Genomic DNA, 23,446 nt, shown 5'->3' on the forward strand with positions numbered 1-23,446 from the left:
TCTAGGTTTCAAGGTTCACTTGTAAATGTTGATTCTTCTGTTTCCTCTTGACTCACTTCTCTCTTTTCTTAGTGCTTAGTGGTGACCTCTTATATTTGACCTAGGTTTGGTTTTGTTTTTACTCCTCATATTTGACACCTATCTCATAAGGGCTTGAAACCTTTACAATGTCCAGGGTAATAGTATCCAAAAAACGAGGTTTCTATTCTGACCCCTCTTAAAGGAAAAGGGGCATTGTTCTCCTATGGTTTTTTTGTGGCTGATTTGGGATGAATAATACCTTTGTAGGGGCCCAAATAAAATTGGGGAAATGGTTAAATAAGCTAAGAATAGCATTTGCGGTCCAGTTTCTGAATGTTGAGAAATTCCAGGCTTAATTAGAGACCTGCGTGGGACAGTCTGAAATGCTGGACCAATTGGGATTGGAAACTTTCTGTGAAAGTGTCCTGGGAGCTGTCTTGTTCTGATGAGGAACTGCAATTGAAGCAGTTGGTGCTGAGAGAGGTAAGGCTTGAGGAGGTGCCCACTCAAATGCACAGTCCCTGGCCTTCTGCAGTATACTCACTGTTATCAAAGGCTCAAGGTTTTCATTATAGCATTTTGGTCAAACTTGAAACTCAGAAATGTTCTAGATGAAAATGGGACCTTGCAATGTCCATTACCACAGCATGTCCCTCAGCATGTTCTACCAATGACTCTTCACCAGAACAAGACAAGTCATCATAGGCGGCATCTGTCTCAAAGTTGTCATGAAGCTTTTGTGGATGGAGCTTCTTTTCACATTTCATCAAGGGACTCTGCAGCTTTGCTGGCTGGCTGTGAACTCTGTTTGTTCAGTTCTTCTGATTAGGTGAGTCTTGGTACTGTTTCCTGCCATTCCCTCTTGGGTTTTGATTCTTTGCTTTGAAAAGTTTGGACACTTCCGTATGGTTACTGTGGCTTCTGCTGCAGCAGCTGCCCGTGCTTTAAGCACTGGTCACTAGAAGAACCCTCAGGAAACAGCTGCTGGCTGTGGTGGAATTTTGTCCAGATCAATTTTTCTACCTTGGGTTTAGCTGTTGTGATAATAGCTGAGGAAAAACCATTGTCAGTGTCTGAGGAATCTCCAAATCTTTGAGACAGCCAGTCCCTTAATGGCCTGATAAAGGGAAAGGCCATGAAAAACTTATTAGGTGCCAGGCCAAGCTTGGACTTGGGAGTCACATCATTTCTATGACAGGGCAATTTCTCAATGGAGAGCCACTTAGTATTCCTAATTTCTCTTCTGGTTTTGTGTCTTTTGGAACTTCCTGGAATGATGTACAAGCAAGGGAGTTGGTCATTGATTCGAAGTTCAATGAAATCATCCTTACAAATATAGTCTTTTATATCAAAACCAGTTTCCTCGAAGACCTCTCTGGCAGCATAGTTGTGGGGCACTTCTTTATTTACCTTTCCTTTTGGAACCCCCTAGCCTGACTTTGCCAGGTAACCTTGAACCAGTGGTACATTCTCAAGTGTCTCATGAAGAGTAATCACATCATTTGTTGGTACTCTCATTTTATACTCCATCCATCCATCCAAAAATTTTTCCACATCTTCACCTTTTGGCAGCAGGAATGGACAATGACTGAAACCGGCTTTGGCAGTCTCTTATGCCGCACTGAGGTAGTCCTGGTGTGTGTTGCATGTAGAAATCCAAGTAAGATCAGTGAGCCAGTTCATCTGGAGGCAAATGCGGATGGCCTTGTCTCTCTCCTTGCTGGGAATATGCAAAATACATCGGCTGCAGAGATCATCCAGGACACTGCCGGGAATCTCCAGACATTTTGTATCCATGACGAGGACCTGCAGCAAGCACAGTGCATCCTGGCTCCATGCTTATCATCTTCTTGAGGCAGGCTCGGTATTGCCAGGAGTTAACCTGTCTTGTTGTCAAAGAATCTTTAAAATATTAATATCCAAACAGCCTTATTTGTAATAGCCAGAATCTGAAAACAACCTAGATGGTCCTCAACTGAAGAATGGATAAAGAAACTCTGGTACATTTATATGATGGAATAATACTCAGCTATCAAAAAAAAAAAAAAAGGAAATCTTCAAATTTGTAGGCAAATGGATGGAACTAGAGACAATCATCCTGAGTGAGGTAACCCAGACTCCGATTATTTTTCATACAGCCTGCAGGGACTCCAAACTGTGGGAGTGTTAGCAGTCAGGCATGAGTTGAGGAGCTCAGAGGCCCCTGCTCTTCACTGCTGGGTCATTGCTAGATTCAGGGATAGGGAGAGGCCGTACTTTGATTTGTGAATCTGCTGGGAGCTGCAGGCTCCCATGGTTAGTGACCATCTAGTGCTCACAACATGGTCCTTCTCAAATCAAATTGGCCACTAGACAAACGCAAATTCAGGAATCTGGGATTGGGATGAATAGGGAGGAGGAAGGGGTTCAACAGAGGTGAAAGGGGAGTAGGAGAGTAGAGAAGGAAAGAGTAACCGGAATGTGTCAGGTACATAAACAATGTTGTCAAAAATCAAGCTTAATTAATACATAATTAAATCTCTAAGTTTATTGAATTATCAGTCTTTTCCACAGTACTATGCACGGGGATAGCAGAATTCATAAAACAGGCCCACACAGCTAATCAATTGTTCAGATCAGATGAAGGCTTCTTATTTGCAAGTAATAAGGAAGAACTGAAAAATAGATTTCTTTTATTTTTAATTTTATTTTATTAATTTATTCTTGTTACATCTCAGTGGTTATCCCATCCCTTGTATCCTCCCATTTCTCCCTCCCTCCCATTTTCCCCTTATTCCCCTCCCCTATGACTGTTCCTGAGAGGGACTTCCTCCACCTTTATATGCTCATAGGGTATCAAGTCTCTTCTTCGTAGCCTGCTGTCCTTCCTCTGAGTGCCACCAGGTCTCCCCCTCCAGAGGACATGGTCAAATATGAAGCACCAGAGTACGTTTGAAAGTCATACCCCACTCTCCACTCAATTGTGGAGAATGTCCTGTCCATTGGCTAGATCTGGGTAGGGGTTTGAAGTTTATGGCCTGTATTGTCCTTGGCTGGTGCCATAGTTTGAGCAGGACCCCTGGACCCAACTCTGCCTATCATAATGTTCTTCTTGTAGGTTTCTAGGACACTCTGGATCCTTCTACTTTGCTATTCTCCCATGCTTCTCTCATCTAGAGTCCCAATAGGATGTCCTCCCCTCTGTCCCAGTTTCCTGGTAAGTGAAGACTTTCTTGAATAATTAACTACATAGACTTTAATAGGTTATCTTAGGAAGTGAGAACTGATGCAGCAAATTTCTTTTCCAAGATAAGGTTTCTCTGTATAGCCTTGGCTGTCCTGATGCTCTTTGTATACTAGGCTGGCCTGGAACTCACAGAGACATGCCTGCCTCGGCCTCCCCAAGTGATGGAATTATGAGTGTACCACTTGCTTCAAATAGTTTTTCTAGGGTCAGAGAGTCTCAAGGATAAGCAAGAACTAGAAAACCACTCTCATGTAATTACAGTGCATTCCATAATTTGTTGAAGGCTGGTATTATCTGTTGAGTGCCTCCTATGTGCCAAGTACTATAGGAGTACGAAGTCCAAGATATTAATAAGTCTGAGATTGTGAAGATTTTATCATGAAAATAGGAAGAGGAGAAGGGGGAAAGAAAAACAAGAAACTTTAGATACAAACATTAGATATAAAATTCTTCTGAGAAGAAAACTCAGGTGTAGCTGGGTACCTTATCTTTCTCTCACTCTATTGAGTTACCATGGACACACAGTAACTTTTGCACCTTTTTCTATCCCTGCCTCAAAGACTCTTCCTCAGCACTACAGAAAATCTATTTATTTACTAAGTACATTCTAGGTGTCTGAGTATGCATATAAAGCTATATTCAATGGAAGGTTAGTATAAAACATACATATAATTAATAATCATTTGGCTTTATATTCCATTGCAGTAAATGTATCATTATAAATATAAGCACATGCTTTGACAGTGTTGACAAGAATTAGATGCAACATTTAAAAACAACCACCACATATTAACTTCACAGGAGGAGAGCATCATTCCATATGGCAGTCTAGTATAATTTTTAAATGAGATCATTATTCCACATATTTCATTTCAACCCATAAAGTGAAAATTCCTAATTATTCATAGAATGTGAATGATGAGTATGTGTGTGCACACATTGTACTCTGCTATACAACACACACACACACACATACACACACACACACCACATGCAATGAAATTGTATCTCTTTTGGATAAAGAGTGACAGCATTAGTGACAGTTGAGTGAAGGCTCAATGCTGCACCTTGTCTGGGAGGAATTAAAGGGAGAGTAAACTCAGGTAACCTTAATATCTTACACATTAGGACCCAAGAATTTCAGAAGGCGAAGCTGCAGAAGGCTGACGCACGTCCTGTCTCCTCAGAGCTCCTGTCTAGCTACAGAATCCTCACTATTGTCCCTTTCTGAAACAAACCATTGTGTTATTTCTATCTCTGTTCTCATCCCCAGCAGGACACATAGACTGCTGTCCAGCACACACTTGAAATTCTAAATCTTATTACGGTCCTAAAGGTTCTCAGAATTGCACTGTTCCCAATCTTCAGATGGTTCTGGGAAACCGGTCAGGAGGCAGGGCCAGCTGCTGAGTTCGTTGAATCCACTGTGCAGTTTTGCTTCTTTTTGTTGGTGCCTGGGTTCCTTGGAGTAGAGGAAAAGTGAGAAGATAAGATCCAGGTTACCTTTCAAGGTGAAGAGGTGCTGCAGGAGCTTGTAAGGAAGGCATGGGGGGAGTGGGGAGCCTGCGAAGGAGCGAAGGTATACCAGAAGGGCCTTTGGGGACCTGACTTTAGGGACTTTCTTCTAGGGCACAAACCTCCCATAGAGATAGTTTGCTGAGAACTGAAGAGATTCTGAGTTGGGGCCCTCAAAGGAGGGAGGAAAAGACTCTCTCTGTGGTACTTTCCCCTGGAAAAGTACCTTTTATCTATGGAAGGCTCTTGCATAAGATACTATCTAAGATACTGCCATATCAGTCACATTTTATTATTTTTATTGGATATAGAAGTGTCAGCGTTATCTTAAAAATTTATGTCAGCCAATTATGAAATTTACAAACTAGCTCCTTATAACGTGACTGTGCAGGGAAATTTATCACAATTCTCCAGTTTTGAGGGCATGCCAGTTCAAGTTCCAATTTTGCTCTCTTCTGTGATAGCAAGCATACACAAAGATGACAAATACTAGCTTTGGGTTACATAAAAATCTTTGTGCTTTACAGGTCATTCATACATAATGCAACTTTCTCTTGTTATGTTTCATGGCATCTGCAAACTGTGGGAATCAAGCAATTAACATTTAAGAGAAAAGGCATATTTGTGGAAGCAATTATTTTAGGACATTGGTTCAATATCCAACACTGCTTGGTCACTGTAAAGTTATCTTAAGGTATAAGAGTAAAATGTTTGAATATGTTAAGAAATTAAATATAGATGCATGTGTCATGAAATTTAAGCCCAAAAATGAATCATTTAAAACGTATGTTACCTACAGCATAGCAAGTGGCATTGGTTTTAACTGTGGGTTTTGACGTTTCTCAGGTTTCTGTAAGAAAATCAATTGTATTTTAAAACTTGAAGCCAAATTTTATTTTTATTTCACTCAGAATATAAATTTCAGTCTCTGTCTCTGTCTGTCTGTCTGTCTGTCTGTCTGTCTGTCTCTCTCTCTTTCTCTTTCTCTCTCTCTCTCTCTTTCTCACACACACACACACTTTTTCTTTTTGAGAAGGTAGAAATTGAAGCTAGAGATTCATACATACTAAGCAAACACCTTCTATTAAACCACATACCCCAGCATACACACACTACACACACACACACACACACATACACACACACGTGTGTGTGGATACATATATATAGTTTGTTTCATCTCACCTGTAGGTTGCATCACAAATTTAGAAGATTGTGAAATTGAATAGGCTTATTCTGCAAGGTTTATTATGGCATCCTGGACAAAGAAACAGGAGATGCTTGGAGTCATTATCTCCAAAGGTTCACACTGAACAATAGAGACAGTCAGTGGCTCCACTTTCCATAACCAAATAGATTCTGACATGCACTGATGTGAGCTACTGTGCTCAAACTTATATCCTCTTATGAAGCTTCCTTGCAGGAAAAAGAGGAAGGGGAAATAAACTTATTTATCCTAGAAGGTATTTTGAAAAGCATCCACAGTAGCCAAGCAAGCTTCCCTGTTCCCAAAAACGTAAGTGTCTGAAAAAAGTGGCATAACAACAATCAATTTTGGCTGAAGTCAAGGCTTTAAAAAGTGCAGTAGGATTCCTTTTTTTTTTCCTCAGTTGAAATAAATCTTATAGCCTTCGCTATATGAATAGAGATGTGAACTTTAAAGAGAAACACTAGATTCAGCATTCACACTCTTCCATCACAGAAGGCATTTCAGTCTCTGAAAGGCTTCTTGTTGCAGTCGTGAGTATTTTGGGGAGATAAACCCCTGCATCGTGACTGGCAGGGCCCCTGAAAGGAATTCTATTGAAACTGTCTGTTCTTGTCAGCATTTGAAATTATAGATTTCTACAGTTCCTCCCACAACTACTGAATCAGTCATCCAACGGAGGGCATGAAACAGTTCAACGATAAATAAAGAGAATGCACGTACTCTGGATAATTTGTCCCTGTTAAACCCGATGCTGTGAACTTGTCACAAAGCTCTCTCTAGTCCCAAAATTCTCTTCAAACTATTCTTCACATCAGAATTCCTGAGACTATAGATAAGAGGGTTGAGCATGGGGTTGAAAAGGCTGTGAAATAGCAAGAGATATTTTTTCTGCTCCTTCGGGCTCCCTTGTCTGGGTCCAACGTACATGACAATGGCGGTACCATAAAACAATCCAACCACACAGAGGTGTGAGGAGCAGGTGGAAAAGGCTTTTCTTTGACCTTCCCCTGACTGGATCTTCATGATAGCACCAAGAATACACGCATAAGACACCACAATTGAGGAGAACGGTCCTACAAGCACAGACACGGCTCCAGCTAGGACCATAGTCTCATTGAGGTGTGTGTCTGCACAGGCAAGCTTGAGAATAGCTGTAATTTCACAGAAAAAGTGGTTCACTTTCTGAGACACACAGAAGGGTAGAGGTAGAAGTAATGACAGATGAATCAAGGACAGGAGAACCCCAATGATCCAGGACATCATTGCCACGGTGCTGCACACCCTCCAGCTCATGATGGCAGAGTATCGGAGTGGGTGGCAGATGGCCACATATCGATCATAGGACATCACCACCAGGACGAGGCATTCTGTGATAGCAAATGTCAAAAAGAGAAAGGTCTGTGCCATGCAACCACCAAAGGAGATAGGCATGGCCGGAGATAGCAGGTTCATCAGCATCTGGGGCACTGTGGTGCAGGCATAGGCAATGTCAACAATGGCCAGGTGGGAGAGAAAGAAGTACATGGGAGTGTGGAGCCTGGAGTCCAAGCAGATAAGCCCCACGATGGTCCCATTCCCCAACAAGGTGAAGGCATAGAACAGAGAGAAGAGGACAAAGAGGAGCATCTGCATCCTTGGGCTGAGCGGAAATCCCTGGAGGATGAACTCCGTGATCAGTGTCATATTGTTTCCCATATTCCTTATGGCAGAGGAAACCGAGTTAATGACTGGTTTAAGAGGAGACTCATGTATAGATTTGTGCTAACTTAACTCAGTGCTCTTTGTAGCTTAGTTAAGTAAGGATAGCTGAAATACACTTTTGTTTTAAATGGAATTTGAAAGATTCAGTTTGATATGTGCGCATGCATATTTTCCTTAACATTTAGACATTTGAAACCATCATTATTGTGTGGGTCTATATGGTATGCTAGTGAGGGTGAGCTTGTCATTACACACAGATGGAGAACTTCGTGGAGCTGATTAACTAACTCCTCAGTTCCCTTCTGCAACTCTAACTCAGGGCACCAAGCCATCTTGCTGCATGATTGTAACATTTTTGATGGATCTAAAATTTCTTAATGCTATACCCATTTGAATGTTAGTCAAAGTTTTGTTGGATACTATGGGCTACACCATAATTTTCAAATAAATTCTACTTGTCCTGCCTCACATTATTCAGTTATTGTCTAATTACTTGTACTCAGAAACAACGATGGATCAAGGTTTCAAGCCCATATTGCATTTTGAAAAGATTCAGTAGGGTGGAGCATTCCAATGTTTATATTTATACAAAAAGTGTCATTCACCATCATCCCCGTAGGCATTTCCCACTCTACAACAAATACCTCACAAAGTGTTTTTCTATTTACATGGAAAGGCTTAGATTCAGCCAGAAACCTTTGCCATTTAGTGCTTCATGACTAACATTTAGATGAGCAATTTTTTTGTGACTGATCAGATTTGTACTGTGCTGTTCTTCAGGCATGACAACAGGATTAGTAACTTTCTCTTTTGGCTCTATATTGACAGACCCTCTAAACATAGTCTAGGTGTCATATTGGTGGGTGGCTTGCAGTGACCCACTTTCTCTGGAAAATGTTTCATAAACGGTTGCTATTGCCTGAAGAAACCACATCACTTCTCTAACTCTATAACGCCATAGTAAAAATGTGAATACAAACATAATTTTCCTCCCTGCTGCATGTATTTTATTCTCTTATTTTATGTGAATTTCATTTATCGTGGCTTACAGGAATGAGCAATAAGCCTTCATTTAAATAACCATGAAATTCTATATCTAAGCTTGGAAGATCTCATCATGAAAATATCCAATTTACATTGGATATTTTATATAAATATTTATATTGGATATATATTATATATAATATTTTGTGTACTATAAATATATATTTATATTGGATGTATATATATTACTACTATCAGAGAGGTAAATAGCATGCTTAGGCAGGTGAAAATAAAATCATACACATGGGACCTATTGATTTATCACTATTTGTATAACTTTATTCTTGGTATAGAGGTATCAATAATTAAACAATTACCTCCTCATTGCTCAGACTTTGTATGATATCATAGTAAGGTTATACATAATAAACATATATTTGTATACTTATTTGACAAGTTCATATAAATGGCACTTTAAGCCCATTAAAAAGTATAAACTTAATTTGTTCATAATATTTTCAGGAAATTACTAGCACGTACATGCCTCTTTTTCATAAAAAAAAACCTACGAGACAAAATTAACCACTGACACACTGATTATACTACTACATTAGCATATAAATGTGTAATATATGAATAAACATCTGTATGTCTTACTCAGTTTATCTTATTATTGTAATTCACAATGGGAAGAATTTAAATATTAAGAAAGGAGAACTGAAACTTTGTGACAGTAAAAGCAAACAGATGATGGAAATAGCATTATAGTTCATCAGAACTTACCAAAATATTGAGGAAGCCCGGGTATTTAGAGAAGGCTATTGTACAAAGAGTCTGGTAAACTTTCATTCAGAAAAATGCAAACCTTTCTGCAGTTCTGAGATTACATTGGAAGCCCTGTTGCTCCTCTTGGAGCTGACAAGGAAGGGCACAGCTCTTCAGTTTGTCATTTAGAAGAGAAGGCTTTATAGATTCATCACCTCCACAGGCCACCTTTTCAATTGTCATGAGAACCTTGTGCAGTGCCTGAAAAAAATAATGGTTCCAATAGAGACAGGAAGAATCCACCCACTGTGATTTTTAGCCCACAGAGATTTGACTTTCTTTCTATTTCTGTGCCTGAGGAAGTCATATACATAATAATAATCATAATAAGAACTTCAGATGTTAAGGAAGAATAGGTAGTACTTTCATAAGTAATAAGATATGCTTATATAAAGTAATACCCAGGACCACAGCTACATCAATACCTAGATTGTGATTGCTTTATAAATTTTCATTTTTGCTTCAGTCTTCAAACATTCAAGATGAAAAGATTGTTCCCAGTTATTGTTTGTGGGTACAATCTTGACCTTAAACCCTTCAGCCACAAATCAGCCCTGATATCCCAGCTACTCAAAACGTAACAGGAGAATGAACATGAGGGCTGGAGAGATGCCTCAGAGGTTAAGAGCACTGACTGCTCTTCCAGAGGACCTGAATTCACCACATGGTGAACAACCCCATGGTGACTCACAATCATTTATAATGTGATCTGATGTCCTCTTCTGACCTTCAGGTGTACATGCTGGCAGAGTACTGCATATGTAACAATAAATAAACAAATCTTAAAAACAAACAAACAAACTTGAATGTCAAGGTCTAAATTCTAGGATATTATCTAGAAACCTAGACCTTTTACGCCTAATCACAGATGTAGAGATGTTCAGACATCATCTTAGGGATGTAGAGGCCCTGGAACGTATTGATCCATATGTTCTTGGACACCAGGTTGGTCCACTAACTTAATTATCACTGTGAACAGTACTGCAATAAATGTTTTTTTTAAGTTAATGAGTCCCTTCTTTTGTTTGTTTTGATTTTTAAAATTTTATTACACATGTATAAGACAAACTACACACAGCAGGGAGAACCATGTGACAATCATGAGAATAACGAGTTCTATACATGTTATATTCATAGTGACTTGGCCATCTGCATTTGTCTTGTTTAAAGCAAGTGTTTTTCCTGTCTTGTTGGGTCTAAATTTCCGAATGAGATTCAATATTTATCCTATCTCAACTCTAATAGCTTAACTTCTTTATCTTGATCTGAAACGATCTTGTCCCCTAACCAACTAAGCTTGGTTGTAAAACTATACTATCTTCTCTTCAATGCCCCTCAGAGACTTGAGAAGGAATAAAACTTAAATTCCTGAGTGAACCAGCAGTGTGGGTTAGCAGCTTCCAAAATGCATAAATTGGCTTAAGACACCAGTCACCCAAAACACTTTATAGCGTTGGAGCCTCAACTTCAGCTTTCTGGCCCAATATCTCTGCCAGACTTGTTCTCAGGGCAGGAGCTATTGAGGACTTGCTTACCACTTATTTAGGAAATAATAAAACACAGCCAGAAAGTTAATATTCTACTTCTTCTATTCTTATTTTAAAAAATAATGTTTCTTCTTTTATATTTTACAATTTCATATGTGTATACAATATAATCTCAATTATATACACCTTCTGCTCTTTCATTTAACTCTCCCCAGGACTCTCTATCACATCTTCCTCCCACTTTCATGTCTTTCTTTTTTTTTTCTCTACACACCTAATCCAGTTAGTGCTGCCTGGATGTGCATGGGGATGGGCTCATCCCCCAGAGCATGGGAAGAGAAGGAGTCTCAGGTCCTCAGCAGCTATGTCCAAATCTCCTCAGGTAAAAGTGAGGCCTTGGGATCCCTTAACTCTTTATGCTGGATTTTTTAAATATTTTATTTATGTATCCGTTTAATGTCATTTTTACAGGTATGCTTTGCATACTAAACATATGCCCTGCCTCCCTGGTCCTTCCCCTCCTTCCCACCTTTTACCATTTCCCCTTTCCCGTTCGCTTTCTTTATTTCCATTCATTTATTCCCTTTTGTTCACTCCTAATGCCATTTTGTAGACACATTCATGATTTTTATGTGACTAAAGAGAACCTAAGAACCACAAATGAGAGAAAAGCCTTTTTGAAACTTCCTAAAGCTACATAATATAAGTGTCTCCAGTTACATATATTTCCTTACAGATGACAACTTTGTTCTTTTTGTTTGGAAAAAAAAATCTCTTTTTACCTGGACAGTCCTTTCTTGTCCATTTCTCTGCTATTGGAGACCTTAATTGGTTCTATTACTTAGCTATCATGAACAGTGTTGTAATAAACATTGATGTCATTAATGTGCAAGTGGCTCTGTGATGTACTAATGTCTTTCAGACAAACACCCATATGGTAGATATTTTAAAAATATATATGTAGTATCTGGACTAATTTACATCTACCCAGTTCATCAGCAGATTGGCTCTGCTTTTCAAATGATTTAGAATCTGACTATTTCTAGTCCCTATTATTGCTACCACTGTCACTGTCACCTTCTTCCATCATCGGTGCCTTTTCAAGAGCCTCTTCAGTTTAACTCAGTTTAGGATCTTAGGTGACCCTGTTGAATTATGGGAGCTACTGTTACTCTTCCGATTACAGATCTTTTATGGTTTTCAGACTCTGTCATAGCTTTACAAAATTATGCTGGGATTTTTTTTTGAGACAGAATTTCTCTGTATAACAGAGCCCTGGCTGTCCTGGACTTGCTTTGTAGACCAGACTGACCTCAAACTCATAGAGATGCCTCTGCCTCTGCCTCTAGGGCTTGAATTAAAGGCATGCACCACCACACACAGTATGCAGGGATTTTTAAGTGGCTTGATCCTGTATAGGTAGCCATAGCTTTTGTGTGCTCATGTGTGCAATGAGTGTGTTGTGTTTAGCGGACAGCATCTTCTAGTACTCCTCCCCGTTCATCAGCCCTCACATTCTTCTGCCCCTCTTCTGAAGTGTTCCCTGAGCCTTGGGGCTAGGAAGGGTTAGTACAGACGAGTGCTGAGCTGTCAATGGGCCATCTATACTGTTAGAGTTTTTGATAAACTTCCTTAATGACTTCCACAGTGCCTGGTCTTGTTTATGTTTCCACCAGCCGAGTATAGAATTCTCTGCATCCACATCTTTGAGGAGATTTGGAGAGAGTGGATAGTCTTGTCTTGTCTCTGATTTCAGTGGAATTGATTTAAGTTTCTCTCCATTTAGTTTGATGTTGGCTATCGGCTTACTGTATATTGTCTTTATTATGTTTAGGTGAGTGCCTTGTACCTCCAATCTCTCCAAGACTTTTAACATGGATGGGTGTTGGATTTTGTCTAATGATTTTTTCAGAATCTAAGGAGATGAACACGTGTTTTTTTCTTTCAGTTTACTTATATAATGGATTTCCATATATTGAACCATGTCTGTATGCCTGGGCTGAAGCCTAATTGGTTATAGTGGAAGATATTTTTGATGTGTTCTTGGATTCAGTTTGCACTATTTAATTTGTTTACCTATCTTGATTCAATTTGGTAATTGGTAGCTATCAAAAAATTGTCCATTTCATCTAGGTTTTCAAATTTTGTGGCATATAGGCTTTTGAAGGAAGACCTAATGATTCTTTGGATTTCCTTGGTGTCTGTTGTTATGTTTCCTTTTTCCTCTCTGATTTTGTTGATATGAATACTCTCTCTCTGACTTTTAGTTAGTTTGGCTAAGGGTTTGTCTGTCTCATTTATTTTCTCAAAGAACCAGTGCTTGGTTTTGTTGATTTTTTTGAACTGTTCTCTTTGTTTCTAATTTATTGATTTCTGCCCCGAGTTTGATGATTTCGAGCTGTCTACTCCTCTTGGATGTGTCTGCTTCTTTTTGTCTTGGAGCTTTCAGGTGTGCTGTTAAGTTGCTAGTATGGGATCTCATCTCTCCAATTTCTTTATGAAGGTGCTTAGTGCTATGAACTTCCTCTTAGCAGCTTTCATTGTATCTTATAAGTTTGGATATGTTGTGCCTTCATTTTCACTGAATTCTAGGAAGGCTTTAATTCTTTTTTTTTTCATTCAAAGACCATTGAGTATAGAGCTGTTCATTTTCCATGAGTTTGTAGGCTTTCTGTTGTTTTTGAGTTCCAGATTTAATGCATGGTGGTCTGATAAAATGCAAGGGATTATTTTGATCTTCTTGTATCTTTTGAAGTTTGCTTTGTGACTATGTATATGGTCAATTTTGGAGAAGGTTCCATGAGGTGCTAAAAATAATGTATATTCTTTTGTGTTTGGGTGGAATGTTCTGTAGATATCTGTTAGGTTCATCTGTTAGGTCATGATGTCTATTAGTTTCATTATTTATCCACTTAGTTTCTGTCTCCATGATCTATATATTGGGGATAGTGGGGTGTTGAAGTCTCCTCCTATTTTTGTGTGTGGTTCGATGTGTGATTTAAGCTTTAGTAATGTTTCTTTTAGGAACATGGGTGTTCCTGGTATTGGGGCATAGATGTTCAGAATTAGGACATTCTCTTGGTGTATTTTTCCTTTTATGAGTATGAAGTGTGCTTTCCCATCTTATTTGATTAAATTTGGTTGAAAGTATATTTTATTAGATACTACAATGTCTACTCCAACTTTTTTCTTAGGTCCATTTGTTTGGAAAACCTTTTTCCAGCCCTTTACTCTAAGGTAATGTCTCTTTTTTGCTGAGGTGTGTTTCTTGTATGCAGCAGAATGATGGGTCCTATTTGAGCACCCATTCTGTCAGCCTATGCTTTTTTATTTGGGAGTTGAGGCCATTGATGTTGAGAGATATTAATGACCAGTGGTTGTTCCTGTTTTTTTGTTTGTTTCTTTTGCTTTTTGTTTTTGATGTTTGAGGTGGTAGAGAGTATGTGTATTTCTCTGTTTTGGTTTTTTGGATGTGTGGTTCCTTATTCTGTGTGTTTTCTTGGGTGTAGTTAGTCTCTTTGGGTTGGAGTTTTCCATCTAGTATATTCCATAGGACTGGATTTGTGGCTAGGTACTGTTTAAACTTGGTTTTGTAGTATAATGTCTTGTTTTCTTCATGTATGGTGATTGAAAATTTTGCTTGATATAGTAGTCTGGGTTGGCATCTGTGATCTCTTAATGTCTGCATGACATCTGTCTAGGGCCTTCTGGCTTTCATAGTCTCTGTTGAGAAGTCAGGTGTAAATCTCATGGGTTTGCCTTTATATTGACTTAGTCTTTTCCTCTTTCAGCTTTCAATACTCTTTCTTTGTTCTGTACATTAGTGTTTTGGTTATTATGTGGCAGGAAGATTTTCTTTACTGGTCCAATGTATTTGGAGTTCAGGTAAGGCTCCTGTATGTTTATGGACATTTCTTTCTTTGGGTTGGGGAAGTTTTCTTCTATGATTATTTTGATTTTTTTTCTAGGCAGTGGAGTTTGAAGTCTTTTCCTTCTTGTATTCACATTATTCTTAGGTTTGGTCTTTTTTATAGTATCCCAGATTTCATGGATGTTTTATGTCAGGAACTTTCTCAGTTTAACATTTTCTTTGATTGATGTGTCGATAACTTCAAACATATCTTCTACACTTGAGCTTCTCTCTTCCATCTCTTGTATTCTGATGGTGTTGTTTGTGTCTTCAGTTCCTGTTCTCTTCCTTAGGTTTTTCCAACTCCAAGGTTGTCTCAGGTTGTGTTTTGTTTGTTGCTTCTAATTCCCTTCTTAGGTCTTGAATAACTTTACTCATTTTTTTCTCTCATTTGATTGTATTTCCCTGTAATTCTTTATAGGATTTATTCAGTTCCCTCATCTGTTAGAGTGTATTTTCCTGTCTTTCTTTGAGATATTTATTTTCCTCCTTTAAGGCTTCTATCATTTTCATCACCTCAGATTTAATATATTCTTCTTGCTCTTCAGGGGTGTTAGTATCTCCAGGGCTTGCTGTGGTAAGGCCACTGGTTTCCAGTGGTGTCATATGGCTCTAAGTTTTGTTGCTTGTGTTCTTGCACTGGCCTCTATCTATTTGGTTGTCTTTGGTGTCAGCAGGCCTGGATATTCTTCTGATAGGGTTGCTGCCTGTGTCCTAGGTTGTCCAAGTCAGTCAGGATCATGCAAAGAGAGCTCCCATGGAAAGGCTGTTTGCTAGGGCTGCTGTGAGGCCTACTCAGAATGGTGGACAGTGTTTGTTGGAGCCTGTGTCCTGCTCAGTTCTGCTGGGTTTTCTGTCTGTGTCCTAGTTGGGTCAGGCAGGAAAGGAACAGGCTGAGAGAGAGAGACAAGCCAAAAGCTGCATAGGTGCCCCTCAGGTCTTCTTGGTATGGTGGACAATGTGGGTTAGGGCCTGTGCCAGACTCACCTCTGTTAATCAGACTCTGCTGTCTGAGACCCAGATGGGCAATTCCAGAAAGGAGTAGGAGGAGAGAGATCCAAGCCCAAAGCTGCTTGGGTATCCCACAGGCCTCCTAAGCTGGTTTTCTGGCTGTGTCCTGGATGGGTCAGGCCAGAGAGGAGCGGCCACAATGAGATTCAGTCCCAAAGTTGCTAAGGTGTTCCACAGGCCTCTTGAGGATGGCAGCTAAAGTAGGTTGTGGCTAGCACCCAAGTCAGCTCTGCTTGTTTGCTTCCTGTGTCCCAGATGGGTGAGGCCGCTAATCAGTGGGCAGAGAGAGCCAAGCCCAAAGCTGCTTGGCTGTCATAGTTCTTTTTGAGATGTCATGCCAATGATATTTGTAATCACTGACATTCTATGTTGAGTGAGATGGAATCTTTTTAAAAATTATTAATTTATTATTATTTCATGTTCTTCAGTCATTTGCCTGCATGTATGTCTCTGTGAGGGTGTCATATTCCCTGGAACTGGAGTTACACAGTTGTGAGCTGCCATGTGGTACGGGGAACTGAACCCAGCTCCCCTGGAGGATCAGACAGTGTTCTTAACCACTGAACCATTTCTGTAGCCCCTGTGAGATGGAACCTTAATGTAGTTTGGTTTTCATGCCATCATTTAATTGCCTTTCTTTTCATGTGATGAATAAAAGAAGAGGAAGGGAAAGCGTCTGATCTTTAACAGTTACTATTTTAGCTATGCGTTCCTATGTATTCCTCTTCAGATCAAAGTTACCTTGTGTTTCTAGATTGTTGACTGTGTGTTTCTGATGATAAAGTATTAGACTTTTCACTTGCTTTAGATTAATGTAAAAAGAGTTTATATTTTCCTTTATTTATTTAATATACTGTAGTACATTGATTGAGTTTTCTATGTTTGAACTACTGTTCCCCTGGAATAAATCTCACTTGGTCATAGTATTTGATGCTGCCTATTTTCAGGTTCTGATTTTTGATATTTGTTGAGATTGTACACTTTTGTACAGAAGGATAAAATGGCCTATAATTTGTAGTTCCTGTGATGTCTTTTACATTAATGATACTGACCTCATAGAAGGACCTAGGAACTTTTTTCTTTGTTTCTATTTTTAAAATTTCCTATGAAGAAATAATATTAATTCTTCTTTTAAAACTCTGGTATAGTGTACTAAAATTACAATGTGGTCTGTAGATATCTTTAATAAGATTTAAATATACTAATTTATTTTTATGTGCTGTAAATCCATTTAGATCATTTTAATGTGTTGGTAGATTCAGTATTCATCGAAAAAAATTTCCCTAGTTGTAATACAGTTGCCTATAGAATTCTCTCTCAGTTCTTTACATATCTGATAAATTGGTGATGATATTCCTTTCCAGTGATAATTTTAGTTATTGGAGTATTTCCTCCCTTGTGTATGTGTTTATAAGCTTGTGTGTGAGTGTGTGTAGTATCTGTAGAAGTGAATATCAGGTGTCCTGCTTTATCATTCTCTGCTTTATTCCGCTAAGACAGAGTCCTTTATTGAAACAGGAGGTTCACTGTCAGCCATCAAACTTCAGCAGATCTCCTGTTTCTGACACCTACATCCCTGGGGTACAAGAGTATATGCAGCTATATCCAGCTGCTCACATGTGTCATGAGAGTTCAAACACTGGTCCTCATGCTTGTCCAGGCCTTCACCATGATCTCTTCTGAACACCTGCTGCTGGTCAAGCATACTAAAGTGTGGTAATTTTGTTGATTACACACACAAAAAAAGAAAAATAGTAACACTAGTGACCATTAATTCTACAGTTTTTTTCTATTTTTTATTTCATTTAATATATGTTCTGATCTATATTATCTTATTCTGTTTTCTCTGTTGCTTCATTAGCTTTACTTTAAAGTAAGTGTTCGGAGATAAAATTTGAATTATTGATGCAAATAAGAGTGAGAAATAGTGTTCTATTCTCTCTTGCTCAACAAAAAGGAAATGGCTTTCAACATTGAGCCAATTATGAGTACATCACTTTCCATGTTATTATGTCCCATGTTCAGAGCCAAAATTTGAGCGATTACACTATTTTAAAATCAGACTTCTAGCCAGACATGGTTGGTGGTGTACACCTTTAATCCAAGCACTTGGGCAATAGAAGCATATGTATCTCTGTGAGTCCGAGTCCAGCCTGATCTACATAGTGAGTTCCAGGGAAGACAGAGCCACATAGTGATCACTATCTCAAAACTAAACAAACAAAGCAACAAGTAAATAGTAACCAATAAAATTTCCTTGAATTTTGCTTCAGCTCACCACAAGTTTCAGGAGCATAGCCCTACCTAACTCACATTTTCTGTGCCCGTCAAACAGATCTCTTCTTCTGCAGTGCTCTGTGGAAGGCTTCTTTCATCTGGGCATTCCTCAGGCTGTAGATGAGCGGATTCAGCAGTGGGTTAAACAGACTGTGGAACAGTGACAAAATTTTCTCCTGCTCCTCTCGCTGATCAGAATCAGGGACCATATAAACCAACATGGCTATTCCAAAGAAGAGCCCCACCACACAGAGATGGGAAGAGCAGGTAGAGAAGGCCTTCCTGCGGCCCTCCTTTGACTGCATCCTTAGGACTGCCCGGAGGATGTGTGTGTAAGAGACAAGCATTGAGCAAAGGGGTCCAACTAAGACAAACATGCATGCAGCAAGGATGACAAGTTGGTTGATCAAGGTGTCAGCACAAGCCAGCTTGAGAACAGCTAGGATTTCACAAAAGAGGTGGTTCACCTCCCAGGGCCCACAGAAGGGCAGCCTTAGCAGAAGAACTGTGTGAACCAGAGAGAGGATAAATCCACATGACCAGGAAGTGGCAGCCAGAGCCACGCAAACTTTCCAACTCATGATGACAGTATAGTGTAAGGGGTGGCAGATGGCCACGAACCTATCATAGGACATGGCTGCCAAAATCAAGCACTCTGAAGCAGCAAAGGCCAAGTACAGGAATGTCTGTGTGATGCATGGACCAAACGAGATGGTTTTTTTCTGGTTGACCAAGTTGGCCAGCATCTTGGGGACGTTGTTGGAAGCATAAGACATGTCAAGGATGGCCAGGTGTGAAAGAAAGAAGTACATCGGGGTGTGTAGCCTCTGGTCCACGCAGATGAGCCCCAAGATTATGCTGTTGGCCAGCATGCTAAGGATGTACAACAGGGAGAAGATCCAGAAGAGCAACATCTCCATGCCCGCACCGAGCCGGAGTCCCACCAGGATGAAGTCTGTGACCCATGTGTGGTTGCCTTTCATTCCTTTATGACAGCTGGTACAGCAGTGGTGTGAGATGAAAAGCCCAGAGCTGGACAATCAGTGAAAACTGGATTTATTCATCACAACACAAGTGCAGAGAAGAGTTCAATGCCTCCTCTTATTTCACACTTAAGTTCAATTGGTAAATAGTATATTAAGAATTATGCAAATTCTACACTTTTACTCAGATTCAGTATACATTGATGGCTTTGTTGGGTATTTTACATTCTTCGTCTATACATTTGGTTTTGAAACATTTGAAGTTACTGCCACATTATAATTATAAAGGATAAGAAAAGGAATGCTTACATGTTTGTTTTCTCTATCTCTACTCACACAAGATCTAATCTAAGATTTCATATTATGCTTAATATAATCTCTTCTTAGTATCTTTGTAATTCAAATGCATCCTTGGCATTTATGTGTTTTTAAAATTTGACATTTTAAAGAGTAAATAGTAGATTTTTAGTAGTATGTCCTTCAAGTTGAAAATATATTTCTCATGTTTTTAAAAAAATTTATTTTTTAATTTTTATTTCTTATGTTCTGATTCAGATTATTCATTATGTTAGGATGCAGGATGCTAATATGCTCCCTTGTTGGGACAAAGTTAAGTTGGATCACTTAATAAATACTGTCATTCTCTGATATTTTCATTGCATGCCTATTATTTTTTCCAATCAATTTCCAGGATATCATACACATATATATATATTATAACTTTATATGTCTATCTATCTATCTATATCTATATTTATGTATCTATACATATAGATCTTTCAATTTCTTTTTTAACTACCATGTATTATCTTTCTGACTCAATTATTGGTAATAGTGATGAAAATATGTGGCTATTGCATCATGATTAGTTGGCAATTATGTAGAAAAATGTTCTTTTGATCCATCTCTTTCTGCCTGGACTTTGTTAGCCAATGGGTGATATTTTATTATTATCATGTTTTATGTTTTTTTTTTCTGCATGTGAACTCTCAAGGCTTGTTCTGTTGTCTCTTTAGCCTGCTTTTGTTTTGAACTCTCTATTACTTTTGACAAGAACACGAGTTTCAGGCTCAATTATTCATAGTTCATAATTCACTTAATCAACCAACATCTAGATATCGTTAAACTCTTTTTTAAATGATTAATTTTTTATTATTTTACACACATGAATGTTTGCTTACATACATGTATGTTCATCAAATGGAGGCCTGGTGCCTAGGTGTGCAAAGGAAAGTATCAGATCGCCAGAATCTACAGTTACAGATGGTTGTGAGCTGATATGTGTGTTGAGAATCAAGCCCAAGTCCTCTGCAGGAGCAGCAAATGCTTGTACCCACCGAGCCACCTCTTTAGCCACTTTAACTGAACTCTTAATTCTTTTCTGTTTGGTACTGAAGATGAACGCAGAGCTTCTGTATCTATGGAAGTTCTGTTCTCTGAAACTATACTCTTAGACCAGTAATTTCAGTTTTATATCGAGTGTAGTATCTGTTTTTAGTGTCCATCTATATAAATAGATGAAAGGATAACAGAAATATACATTCTCAAGATTACCTTTGAAAGCTCTGTGTGAAGAACTGTTTTTATTCACAAAGTCAAATCTCCTTAATAAATTAACCTTAGCGTTAAAAAAGTTTGTGATGTGATTTGCTATTTTATTTTTTTAATGAAAATACATGTTTGTAATTCTAGAAACATTAATAATTGTGTTTTCCTTACCATCTACCTTTCAGTCAGTACTCTAAAGTTATATACTCTTGAATAATTTAGATCAAAAAGTTAGTTTTAACAAACAAAAGTGATAACCTTTGGTAATTCTTACTTTCTATTGTATACTTATACTATGGATTTTAAAATCGTAACACAATATTGCTCAATCCTATTATTTGTAGATATATGATGAAACATTTCCTACATAAAAAATATTTGCCTGTAATACGAATTGAACTGAATCATTATTCTTTAAAAGTTGTTGCTTATGCCCTCTCTCTCTCTCTCTCTCTCTCTCTCTCTCTCTCTCTCTCTCTCCTCACTCTTCCTGTCTCTGTCTCTGCCTCTCTCTAGGGTATCCCCTGCCCCCTTTCCTTCTCTCCCCAACCTCATTTAATAAACTCCTTTACAACATAAAAAAGTTGTTACTTATATCATATATTATCTAATCACTAGATTGTGCAATTTAGTGCCTCAGTAATTAAAAATGTATATATATATATGTACATATATACACACATATACATACACATCTATGATAGAGGGGTTGCCTTCTTTCATGAAATCTTATTGTAAATTTAGAGAATATTAAGCCCTCAATCAACTCAGTCTCTTTCTCTCTATATGAAAGCATCTATCTCAAGTCATATAAAAATCAGGACAGCTGAAAATATCTAGGCATATTTAAGAATTATTACAATAAGGAGCTGGCCAGGCAGAAGGGTGTTTAATCTAGCATTCATTGTCTTATAATGAGAGCTTGTTGTCTAATTTTCATAGTGAATCTCAGGGAGCCAATAGATCTTCATACTTTGATGAAACACACCTAAAATCAACCTCAGAATGATTCTTACATTGTCATGATACTAGATGCTAAGAAAAAAAAAATTTTTTTTTCCTGAAACACCATTCTTTGCAAAGTTGGAATGCAACCTGGTTTGTGATGTGTAGTCATTGGTTACTAGAATAACATTCTCTCCTGCTCTAACTTTAACTTATCCTCTAAGTCATGGGAAGTGACAAGTTTTATGCCACCTCTGAGCTTCTTACTCTTTAGGCCCACGTGGTTACATGTGAAAGAACTGTCTCAATGCCACTCTTTACATTTCCTTCCTAGATGTCATTCTACCTTGATTAGTAAGAACAAGAGATACAGATTGTCGTGCCAACTCTAGTCTAACGTTTTCTTTTCAATTGCAGCTTCTGGTTTTGGAGGAAATTCTGCTTCAAGAATGAATAATATTTAGAACAATTAGACTCACCATTCACATTAAATAGAGAGTCTGTACCAGTACAGAAACTACAAATTAACAATATTTTTGAACAATCAATTCCATAGCATTTGAAACACTGAATGGATATGATTTTATTCTATCATATGTAGTTTCATCAAGTTTTTTTTATCATAAAGCAGACAATGCATTTCCAGTTATGAATTAAATCTAGTATGAAGTGTATTACATATGTCAATGAAGTATATTATATTACACACATCAACTAAGGGTCATATTTAAACACACTGAGATCTGTTATGGATTAGATATTCAATTTCACACCCTATTACAGTAGACTATCTTTGCAGATATGATTTCTTGTACTTTTAAAAAATATGAATTTTAAAGAGGTTAAATAACATCTTATATTGGCTTTGAATTGATGCTTTCAGAAGATGGTTTCATAGGAAGAATTTTGGAGCTTTCGGAGGAAGTACTTTGTAACTCCATGAGCGGTAGATTTAAGGATACATGTATTGTAGATTTACAGACTTTTTCAACTGCTGAATTCAGAAAAGGAATCAGTTGCATGAATTTCTTTGAGAAACACAATCTCAATGAGGCAGAAAGATAAAAGAGATTTAAAAAATTTCTATAAGTATATTGAATTTACCGTAAATGAAAATATTTAAATATGTGTAAAATTATTTTTGGGACACGTGAAAAAATCTTATAATATGCTAAGTAAGGAATAGTAACATCTGCACTGAAGATTTTACTTATAATTACTGACTTAAATTTACTTTCTCAGCATAAAGGAAAACAATAATATTGAAAATTATTTAAGTTATTGCTATTTCATAGAAATATTTATGTTCTGATGATTTAGTCTCTATAGTTTTGTGCCTGGATTAATAACTTTTCAAATCTTAACTATCATTTCTAGCTTGCTTTTAAAACATAAACTGAAGACAATATAAAATAAAGTTAACCTTAAATAAAAGGAAAGTCTCATGATGGGAATGGAAAGGAAACTATTACAATGTTGATGCCTAAATTTTTATATTCACAATAAAACCACAGCAGCTCACAAAAGAAACGGTTTTCATGGTTGTTTTGAGTAGCTTTTCCTCGACACCAACGGTTCTCAACTGGTGCCTTGAGACACCCACCTCCCCCACCAGAGACCATCAGAAAACACAGATAGTTTACATTATTATTCATAACAGTAGCAATTTTACAGTTATGAAGTAGCAGCAAAATAATTTTATGGTTGGGGGTCACCACAACATGAAGAGGTATATTAAAGGGTCCCAGAATTAGGAAGGCTGAGAACCACTGTCTTAGACAGACCTGACACCAAGAGTGTTTA

The 23,446-nt window shown here is 38.0% G+C and overlaps 2 protein-coding genes and 1 pseudogene across 3 annotated transcripts; all 3 read right to left on the minus strand.

The window, feature by feature from the left end:
- Positions 1–570: 570 nt before the first annotated feature.
- Positions 571–1,818, minus strand: LOC311600924 (m7GpppN-mRNA hydrolase-like; annotated as a pseudogene). Its single transcript has one exon. The product of its transcript is annotated as a m7GpppN-mRNA hydrolase-like (transcript).
- Positions 1,819–6,734: 4,916 nt separating this feature from the next.
- Positions 6,735–7,667, minus strand: OR2A7 (olfactory receptor family 2 subfamily A member 7; the record flags this gene model as incomplete). Its single annotated transcript, XM_084788097.1, has 1 exon — positions 6,735–7,667. The coding sequence occupies one exon, from the start codon at positions 7,665–7,667 to the stop codon at positions 6,735–6,737; it is 933 nt and encodes a 310-aa protein (XP_084644223.1).
- Positions 7,668–18,217: 10,550 nt separating this feature from the next.
- On the minus strand, positions 18,218–19,150 carry LOC311600933 (olfactory receptor 2A2-like; the record flags this gene model as incomplete). Its single annotated transcript, XM_084788096.1, has 1 exon — positions 18,218–19,150. One exon carries the CDS (start codon positions 19,148–19,150, stop codon positions 18,218–18,220), a length of 933 nt encoding a protein of 310 aa, XP_084644222.1.
- Positions 19,151–23,446: the final 4,296 nt, after the last annotated feature.

Source organism: Acomys minous, assembly GCF_964271855.1.
Source record: "Acomys minous genome assembly, chromosome: 6".
Classification (NCBI taxonomy): domain Eukaryota; kingdom Metazoa; phylum Chordata; class Mammalia; order Rodentia; family Muridae; genus Acomys; species Acomys minous.